Source organism: Gordionus sp. m RMFG-2023, chromosome 1 (assembly GCF_954871325.1).
Source record: "Gordionus sp. m RMFG-2023 chromosome 1, tfGorSpeb1-WG-v2, whole genome shotgun sequence".
In the NCBI taxonomy this organism is placed as follows: domain Eukaryota; kingdom Metazoa; phylum Nematomorpha; class Gordioida; order Chordodea; family Parachordodidae; genus Gordionus; species Gordionus sp. m RMFG-2023.
This window is the reverse complement of record NC_088775.1, coordinates 88,890,154-88,900,761: the sequence shown is the minus strand read 5'-3', so window position 1 is coordinate 88,900,761 and position 10,608 is coordinate 88,890,154. Positions and strand designations below refer to the sequence as shown.

Genomic DNA, 10,608 nt, shown 5'->3' with positions numbered 1-10,608 from the left:
GCCTATATCCTCATTTTTACATTTATTAATTGTCGTTTTCAAATATCTATGTCATCATTTCATAAAAATTATCACTGCTTAATTTAATAATCATCGTAGCCTACTTTTGAAGTCAAACAGGATATATATATTTTTTTAATTTTATCTTGATAAAGTTATCATAGATTTTGAAGATAGAAACTTAAGAAGGAGAAACTGATTAAAGTATGGTGGCAAAGTATGATTACTCGAATAAGGATGTGGGTGATTGGCAATGGAAGTAAAATCGAATAAGGGATACTGAGACAAGGTACTCCAAGATCCAACCTAAATTTTTGCAAAATTTTTGTTGTCTAAATATTAACGATTATTTATCTAAATATATACCTAACTACCCTGCATTTCACAGTTTATTCACGAATTTGTGGTGATAATTGCCTGTAGGGGCTTATCTAGATATTGTACCATAATTTAATATTTTTTTTCTAGCAAATCCAAACGTTACATTAAATGTTCATAAATTCATATTCTAAAAAAAAATTGATCTAATAATATATAACTTAGTCGATCATTACTCCTAGGCTTCACATAAAAACTAATATTGCTAAATTTTCAACCGATAAATCAATGCCGCGACCTCATTTAGCAAAAATTCCTAATCGTGTCGCGTCTCACTGAGTCCTTTAGAAATAGATTTGATTATTAGAAGATTGAAACCCTAAGTTCGATATTATAAAGGAGTTTTTGTGTAAATCCCCTTTTAAACGACAAGTATAATTACGATAAAGAAGAATTAACTTAATGAAAATAATTTCAAGCCTGTTGATGCCTTCGCTAAAAAAACACTTAAATTTGCGTGAATCAAGTTTTCTTAGGTGACATAATAATGCGCACTAGATTTTTTTGCGGGTAGATAATCCGCTGATCCCCGTTAACGTTTGTGGAGAATAGGCTAAGGTCTATATTTCTTTACGATTTATATCACATAAGTATATATATATATATTTAGGGTTAGGGTAAGTGTAAAAGGTTAGCGGCATCTGTTTCATTTTAGTTTCCTTATAAGTTTATATAGTAATATCGATTTCACCGGCCAATAAATACTTGAATATTAAGAGGTATGAAAAATCATAAATTTGAATTATTGAAGTGTTTTTTAAAAATTAAAAAAATACAAGTCCTGCCCGGGTGCGAAGACAGATTTTGCACAAATTGTGCCAGGCCGGGAAAATTTCTGATTCACGCACAGAACCAAAAATCTCTAATACATTCATTTATGCGTTTCAAGATTTGGCCGAAATTTTAAAATTATTGACTATTAAATTCAAACCCATTCATATAAAATTTTAATATTTGCAAAAATAATTAAAATATAGACAAAGCATTAATTGAAATTTTTTTTATTATTGCTTTTGTTGTACATTTGTAAAGGTTATAATTATATATGCACGTGTTTAAAATTAAATCGTCAATATGTTTCATTAAATCATCACAACACCGTATTACTTTAAGGCAACTTTTGCCCAAATAGAATATATATTTAAAAAATTAGTATAAATTGTAAAGTTGTTTCAAATCATGTTATTCTTATATTATTTATTTTCCTAGATTTGAGGAATTACAAATCTTTTAACCTAACAGTATCCGTATGATGGAGACTATTGTTGATAAATTCTAGCGTTGTTAAAAAGCCCGATTTTGGGTTCGATTTTTCAAAAGCACCCGATTAAGATTTTATCTAAAATAATATTACGCAAAGCATAGAGATTTGCCAAATAGATATTCCAAGCATTCTCACCAGCTATGAGTTAAAATCATTAGGCTTGCCATGGACATATAATAATAATAATACCTAGACTGGCGATGCTTTCATAATAATACATTTGAAAGAGTCGTTGAATGCAAATCAGCTGGATTTCCATCCCCCCTCCATTTTGATAACCCATATAGTAATCATTCTCATGTTAAGAAAACTATCATTTAATTGATAACTTGCTTCCTTATTATTTCGTTGATCAGGCAATTCTTCAACAGACATAGGAATAAATTGGCCTCTAGTTTAAAATTTTAAATAATGATATGGAGGACTAGTGTTGTTAAACGAACTCAATATTTAAGCCAGAAAAAGTTTATGACAAACTGAAGATTTTGGTCATAGATAGCACAAAGGTTTATACATCTATTAGCGAAGTCTCGAGGCTTAGGCAAAATTTTTCTGGCTAAAATATTGAGTTAGCCGTTTTTAAGAATCGGCTCAAATCAAACCGTTTAACAACACTAATCATGACGTCCCCAGCTGTTTTCATTGATGTACCGCTTTAATGAATGCATCGTTAGTTCTAGGTTATATTGTATATCTACGAGGCTTGCAAAATGCTATTTAGGTTATAACCTTAATCTGGCAGTTTGTTTTAAAAATCGACCCGAATCGGGCTTTTCAACAACACTAAATGAATTCAAAGTTAGTTATTTATCGTTATCATAACTTTCACGATAAATTATTTCCGCTATATGTTATAATTTACTATAGATGCGAGTTATGGAAAGACCCCTTAAATTTATCGCAGGAATTAATAAGTCAAAATCACCTCGTTAAAAGTAAGAGATTTTGAATATCATTTCTTACGTTGTAAATCAAATTTTGAATTATTGTATATAGTTTAAAAAAAACAACTTTAATTCTATCTTTTATACCATTATTTACATCTATATATAAAAATAATGAGGGGGGGGGATATTTTTATAAGTCTTCGTTACATGCAACCCTTCTTAATATAATTGACATAATATTCATATTTATTAAATAAATAATTTTATTTTTTAAAGATTAGTATAACATAACCTATGCTAAATATAATTAGAATATCGTTTTTTTTAAAACTTTTTTACTTTTTTAAAAGGGAAAATATGGAAAATTATTAATCTTACCAAATAGTGGTTAGACTTGATTTGGAGTATTATTCATATTTATAACTTCAACAACCATTCTTTCCTACTTCTTTTTTTGTTAAAATAGGAGAGAATTTGAATAAGTTAAAAACTTTATATTTTGAATAATTATTCTTATATTATTTTCCTTAAAGGCCCATTATATTTATTTTAAAGATTTTAAATCTTATAACAATTATTTTCACAAAAAAAAAAATTCGATTTAAATAAAATTTTTTAAATCTTTTCCAAGTCTATAATATGAATTCTGTAAGTATCATCTTCCTATCTCTAATGGCTCTCACCGTTTCATGCCTAGCTCATAAAAGATCCAGAGATGTCATAAAATCGGCAATTATTAGTAATATATATATTTTTTAAATTGATATACTTTCATTAAAAGAAGGTTTTATTTGTACGAATATTTTGGATATCATGTATATTTTACTTGGCGTAATATATATGTTAGGTATTCCGTTAAAATAATGTTTAATTAACATAAATAATGAAAAAAAAATTCTTTCTTAAAAATAGTATAGGATCGGTTAGACAACCACGATCATTAAAAAATTTAATTGTATAATTAATATACTCCATTCCTAGGGTTTCTCTACACTGTACTATTCTTACGGATTTGGAATTCTTTCTTTCTTTCTTTCAAAAAATAAATCAGAATTAATTACGAGAGACGTTCCCTTTTAATAGAAATGTCATTTTTTTTCAAAAAAACTGCGCTTCATAGGAAAGGAGTACAAACCGAACTCATTTTAAAATTTAAAGGAATCGGTGCTAAAGATATATTGTTCTAACTGTTTTTGACGACTTTGAAAGAGTTTTAGACCTAACCCGGAAACTGCAACTCTCTAAAATGGCGTCAAATTTAAGAAAGATTGTCACCAAATTTTCAAAATTTTAGGAAATGATTTTATTCGTTCAATTATAAATAACGAATAAAGATACTTTCTTTTATGTTCCAATCCACATCCAAATAATAATATCTTTTTTTATAATTAAAATTATTCTATTGTTAATAATAATAATGCTAACATCATTACGTCCAATCGAAATTATATTCGTTGGCAGTTTATGACAGGAATCACTTTCGGAAAACATATGTTTAGTTTAGTTTGTAACATCAATATTTGTTAAGAACGGATAAAATCTTTTAGTGGTAGATTATCCACGTTGCGAAATAAACTGCCGATACGGATATGAGACTGGTGAGGGTATTTGCTCGCTATGCAAATACAAACCTAAACCAGATGGTATAACTATTTTTCGACCCATTATTTTAAATGAAATTTTTTTTTATATAATTTTGTTATAATTCAGCTTTTTTTTAAAAAATAAATAAATATCTAGAACATGATTGTCCATTTTGTGGCATTAATTGTAAATACGGATTTGAGACGGGAGAGGGTATTTGCCCGCTATGCAAATGCAAACCTAAACCAATTAGTATAACTATTATTCGATCGATTATAATTTTAGCTGGAAAATTTTTTAAAAAAATATAAATATCCAGAACCTGATTGTCCATTTTGTGGTATTAATTGTGAATACGGATTTGAGACGGGAGAGGGTATTTGCCCGCTATGCAAATGCAAACCTAAGCCAGGTATATTCATTTTTTGATTAAATTTCAATTTAAAACTGGCAAAACCTTTCCTAAAAAGTTTTTATAAACTGATCCAATCCCTATTTTGTGTCATAAATTGCTTAAACGGATATGAGGTGAAGATATTTGTCACCTATGTAAATGCAAACCTTTGCCAGTTATAATTATTTTTCAATCGAATTATCGTTGTAACAACCAGAACATTCTTTAAAAAATAATATTTAACTGATGAAACTCTTTAGAATCAGAGCCAAGATACCCATTGTGTCGCATAAACTGTTTATGAGGACAGGAGCTGGGTTAAGATATTTTTAGCTTATGCAAATTCAAACCAGCTGATATTTAACTTTCAAACAGTGACACAGGGTTGGCTCCAGAATTGGAAGCAATAATTCTGAAATCAATAACCTTCATGCCTAGTTTGTGCGTATGTTTTAACAAGTATTGTAGCCAGTTTGAAGGATAAATAATTTTGGCCAACCTTACGATTATAATGATCGCCTTGTCTCTAGTTCTACAATGTTTAATCAGTTAAATTTGTTATAAAATAGTTTTCTCAGTATTAAAATGATGAATTGTTTGTATGGATTAGGTTTGTTTAAGGACAAATCCTTTCACCCTACGCTATTGGCAACTTCTATTGCAAAGCGGACAATCCACTATTACTTAAAAAAAATTATCTATAATTATAACCGTAACCAGGACTAAAAAATGTTCTAATTTTGTTATACAAACAGGTTCTGGGAACCGGTTAATGTAAATTTTAAGATGATATCGGGGTGTTCTGGCCCCTATATACCTTTAAAGAAGTCTATTTACGGTTTCAGACTTTATTTCTATAATCAAATGTCCTAAGTGATATGAACAAGGTCCGGGTTATTGTACCTTATGCAGATGTAATCCAGGTATAATTATTTGAAGAACGAGTTTAAAACAAAATTTTCAGAACATTTCATAGTCCTGGTTACAAACAGGTTATAATATAGATAATTTTTTTAAAATTAGTGGTAGATTGTCTACCTTGTAATATAAGTTGCCAATACGTAAGGGTGAAAACATTTGTCCTCTATGCAAATGCAAACCTAAGCCGGGTATAATCATTTTTCGATCCTATTATCCTATTAATTAAAATATAATTTAACTAATAAAATTCATTAGATCCAGAACCAAGGTGTCTATAGTGTGGCATAAACTGCATATATGGATGAAATAATAAAATTTTAGAGCGAGGCCTGAACTTTCCTGAGTCCCTAATACTAATATTTTTTACTATCTTAATTTAGAATATATATATTAGTTTGTCATAAATAAAACTATGTTTTTGTTTAAACTTATAAAACGCATTGCTCTAGGCTGTCCAACATGTGATTGGAAAAATATATTTAATATATTTTCGCAATGGAAAGAACGTTTATTCTGATAAAATAATATTTTTTTAAAATGACAAATCCCTATAGCGATAGATTGTCCACCATGCTATATCCACTGTCCGAACGGATATGAACAAGGTCCGGGATATTGTCCCTTGTGCAAGTGTAATCCAGGTAAAATAATTTGAACAAATATTTTAATATAAATTATTAACTGAGAAGACATATACTTTGTATCTAAAAACCGAAGATAGACCCTCTGAACCTATCTTATAATTTGCAGGAACCGGTTGTGACAAAATAAATCGCAAAAAAATATTGGGTCATTCAATTTATAATAAGAGTTTAAAACCGAACATTGAACCTGTCTCTAAATTGCTTCAAATTTCAAGAACCATATCAAACTTTTCAAAATTTTAGTAAATGGGAACTATACTTTCTTTAAAAAAAAGATATGTTCGGAAAACATTTCATAGTCCAAGTTACAAACTGGTTATAATATAGATAATATTTTTTTTAAACTAGTGGTATATTGTTCATCTTTCAATATAAGCTGCCAATGCGAATATGAAATTTTAAAACTATTTTTTGAATATTTTTAAAATGAAATGAAATATTTAGAGCCAGAGACAAGGAGCTGTCCATTGTGTGGCATACATTGTCAATACGGGTATGAGACGGGAGAAGGTATTTGTCCTCTATGCAAATGCAAACCTAAACCGGGTATATAATCATTTTTTTGATCTAATTATCTATTTAAAACTGGCAAAACTTTTCCTAAAATAAACTGATCCTGAATGCCTATTTTGTATTTTGTGGCATAAATTGCTTAAACGGACGGATATGAGGTGAAGATATTCGTCACCTATGTAAATGCAAACCTAAGCCAGTCATAAATATTTTTCGATCAAATTATCGTTATAACAACCAGAACATTTTTATAAAAAAATATTTAATTGATGAAACTCTTTAGAGCCAGAACCAAGATACCCATTGTGTCGCATAAACCGTCTATATGGACAAGAGATGCAAATGCAAACCAGCTGATATTTAATTTGCAAACAGTGACACAAGGTATGAAGGATAAATAAATTTGAAAATAAAATTTTGGCCAACCTTACGATTAAAACGCCACTGAAAGCATTTATATTCTGATGATATGTTCAAATGTTTGGTGCTTAATTTTACAATTCTTTGATCCGTTTCCGTTTGGTAGTCATATTAAATTGGTATCACGCTAGAATGAAAAATATTTTAGAAACTGAATATATCTGGTTTGCATTAATATGCTATTCTTTAAACAACATCAATAAGTTTTTCCAAGTCTTTTTAAGGAAGTCAATTTTATTTTAAGTGAAACGAAAACTTGAACGGTAGCCTTAGGCTGTAAATATTTGAATTTTAAATTGCGATTCAAAAATAAATTTACACCCAAATATTAAGAGGCTTCCCCCGATTCAAAATATTTATGAATTTCCTATTGTTCAACAATAAATCCTTCCTTAACCAAGGAGAGTTCTAGATTGAACTTCATTAATTTTTAATCGTAAAAATGTACATTTTTGATCATAATATTCGGTTTTATTAAAACCTAAAAAACACAACGCCTTTGGGTGTTCCTACTTGGTTGCCTCATCGGACGAACGAGGATGGCTGTTCCCTATGCAGATGTAAAATAGGTAGAATCATTTCGTCCAATAATCCTAATTTTCTTTTTTATTAGAACTAGAGTGTCCACCTTGCAACATCACGTGTCCGAACGGATATGAGCAGGGTACGGGTCCTTGTCCTTTATGCAGATGTAATCCAGGTATTATTTATTTGTCGAAATAAATAAATTTTTTTTAACTGCTATACCTCTAATTTGTTATAATATCAATAAACTAATAACATCTTTTAGTGATTGATTGCCCACCTTGCGACATCAAATGTCCTAACGGATATGAACAAGGTCCGGGATATTGCACCTTATGCAGCTGTAATCCAGGTATAATTATTTGAAGAACAAATATTTTAATTATAAATTATTAACTGGGATGACATACTTTGTTAGGAATAAAGTCTGAAACCGGAACATAAATAAACTTCTTTATAGGGGCCATAACACCCCGAACCAAAATTTACAGTAACCGGTTCAAACATATAAGAGTTTCTCTAATGCGTCATAACAAAATTTTCAGAATATTTTATAGCCCTGGTTACAAACGGGTTATAATATAGAAATTTTTTTTAAAACTAGTGGTGGCTTGTCCACCTTGCAATATAAATGAGACGGGTGAAAGCATTTGTCCTTTATGCAAATGCAAACCCAATACAGATGAACAAATCATCCTTTTAGTACTAGGAAAACTATTTTAAAACAAATTTAACTGATTAAACATTTTAGAGCCAGAGACAAGGAGCTGCCCATTGTGTGGCATAAACTGTCAATACGGATATGAGACTGGTGAAGGCGTTTGTCCACTATGCAAATGTAAACCTAAACCGGGTATAATCATTTTTCGATCCTATTATCCTCTTAATTAAAAAAAAATTTAACTGGTAAGACTCTTTAGATCCAGAACCAAGGTATCCATTATGTAGCATAAGATGCTTATATGGATGGGATACTGAAATTGGTAGCACTAATTCTAACCTTTTTCAAAATATTTTTAAGATTCCACGATCTATGATATTATTTTTTCTGCAGAATAATTTATACGAAAGTATATCAATAAACAAAAAATTTTTTTTTAACTGAAGATAGGTTCTAGATTCCCTAACGCGAGGATTGCATTTCCCTGAATCAACCTAATACTATTATTTATACAAAAAATTCTTTGTTTAGTTTATTTACTAAATAAATTGGGAAAGATTTATATAGTTTTTTTTAAAACTTGTAAAAACGCATTGCTCTAGGGTGTCCAACATGTGATTTAGATTGCCCTAATGGATATGAGATGGGCGAAGATGGCTGTCCCTTATGCAGATGTAACCCAGGTATAATTATTTCATGGAATGTAATGGAAAGAACGTCTATCTTGTTATAATAATCTTTTTTTCAATGATAAATCCCTATAGTTATAGATTGTCCACCATGCGATATCCACTGTCCGAACGGATATGAACAAGGTCCGGGATATTGTCCCTTATGCAAATGCAATCCAGGTATTAATTATTTGTCACAAATAATTCAATATATTTTTTTTAAACTGAGAAAACGTATACTTTGTTATTACATCAATAAACCAATAAAAACTCTTTAGCGATAGATTGTCCACCTTGCGACATTCAGTGTCCGAACGGATACATGGAGGGCGTAGGTCCTTGTTCTTTATGCGAATGTAAACCCATTTTAGGTATACGATTGTTTTTTTTTATAAAAAACACAATTTAATATTTTTAATAATTGAAACCCGGACCGGTAAAACTTGCGACAGACCGGCCGCACGAGACCTTGATTTTAAATATCTCGTTCTGTTAAGGGGAAACCTTTGTAAAAATTTTGGCTCTGATCCCAAATAATGATTCAGAAATTTTAAATTGTTTGGTTAGATATTTTGAGACCGCCGACCAAACAAAGATTTATAGGGATTACCCATATAGCCCAGGGTAATATAAACCAGGGCAGGTTTAGACCCCTGTTTGTTTCTGAACCATAATTCGCATAGCCCCGGTAAAAAAAAATCATTTTTTCGATTGTGTTAAGAAGGTGGGGGGGGGGGTGTCTGGCAAAAGTCATATTTAGGGTTCCACTATGCGCTAACTATTTTTTTTACGTACATGATTAAATTTGGATTCTTAATAATTTAGCTTGTCCACTAATCGGATGTATAAATAATTGTCCCTACGGGTTTGAAGAAGATGAAAGAGGTTGCCCCACTTGCCGATGCAAATCCGCCACTTACCACTGTATTTGCTACGCAAAGGATCCCATATTGGGAGGAATACATCACTCTCATATGTCACATGGTCCTTGATCTTGTATTCACATTGAACATCTAAAAATACTTTTTGATTTTACAAATGAAATCATATTTTTCTTGTATTTTATTTTAATATTGGAACATTCTAAATAAAAATTATATAATTTGGTATGGAATGATGAAAAAAAATTATTGTAACTTTAGGGACTAGGCTTCATGTTTACCAATATGAAGCAGTTTATAAATATAAATGCTTTTTTAAGTCAAACTCGACATAGAATATTAAATTTTTAAGTCATCAAATTATAAAAATTATTATTGGGTTTATTATAACTTCTATGATATTCTTTTAAAAATTATCTTTCTTCATGTCATTTCATAGGTTATAATTGATTTAACCGATTTCGATCTTATAGGGCAAATATTTTTGTATGTATTACACAAAAAAATAAGACCATCTACTAGAGAATCACGCCAGTTAATGTGCATTTCCTATAATGGATGTCGTCAAACTTTATAGAAGCAAATTTTTATTTGCACGGCTACGTGTACCCTAAAAAATAATTCACATTTAAAGAGTTTAATTGATTATAATTTATAAAAATTTTTAAAATGAAGAAAAATATACTTGTGGAGTACATTTGAAGGCTGTGTTCCTCAGTCTAATAACAATAACATTGCTAATATTTACCTGTTTATACAAATACCCTGAAAGTATGGAGGAGTATAATTCAAGATCTGAAATTTGAGGGGAAGGACGGGGGGGATAAGTAATTTTGAAATGAAACACTATCCTCATAAGGTAGTT

The 10,608-nt window shown here is 29.9% G+C and overlaps 1 protein-coding gene across 1 annotated transcript; it reads left to right on the top strand.

Moving 5' to 3' along the window:
* Positions 1 to 206: 206 nt before the first annotated feature.
* On the top strand, positions 207 to 9,854 carry LOC135930904 (cysteine-rich motor neuron 1 protein-like). The gene is made up of 15 exons (XM_065467703.1): positions 207 to 259; positions 2,510 to 2,577; positions 4,077 to 4,172; positions 4,270 to 4,365; positions 4,433 to 4,525; positions 5,983 to 6,069; positions 6,517 to 6,618; positions 7,619 to 7,705; positions 7,796 to 7,882; positions 8,282 to 8,383; positions 8,442 to 8,513; positions 8,794 to 8,874; positions 8,956 to 9,042; positions 9,141 to 9,233; positions 9,688 to 9,854. The coding sequence occupies exons 1-15, from the start codon at positions 207 to 209 to the stop codon at positions 9,852 to 9,854; spliced, it is 1,371 nt and encodes a 456-aa protein (XP_065323775.1).
* Positions 9,855 to 10,608: the final 754 nt, after the last annotated feature.

Coding starts and splice junctions, on each gene's coding strand:
- LOC135930904 (XM_065467703.1), top strand. CDS start 207: ATGGTGGCAAAGTATGATTACTCGAATAAGGATGTGGGTGATTGGCAA. Junction 8,514..8,793: donor TGGATGGGATACTGAAATTG/GTAGCACTAATT, acceptor GCATTGCTCTAG/GGTGTCCAACATGTGATTTA. Junction 9,234..9,687: donor CGAATGTAAACCCATTTTAG/GTATACGATTGT, acceptor TTAATAATTTAG/CTTGTCCACTAATCGGATGT.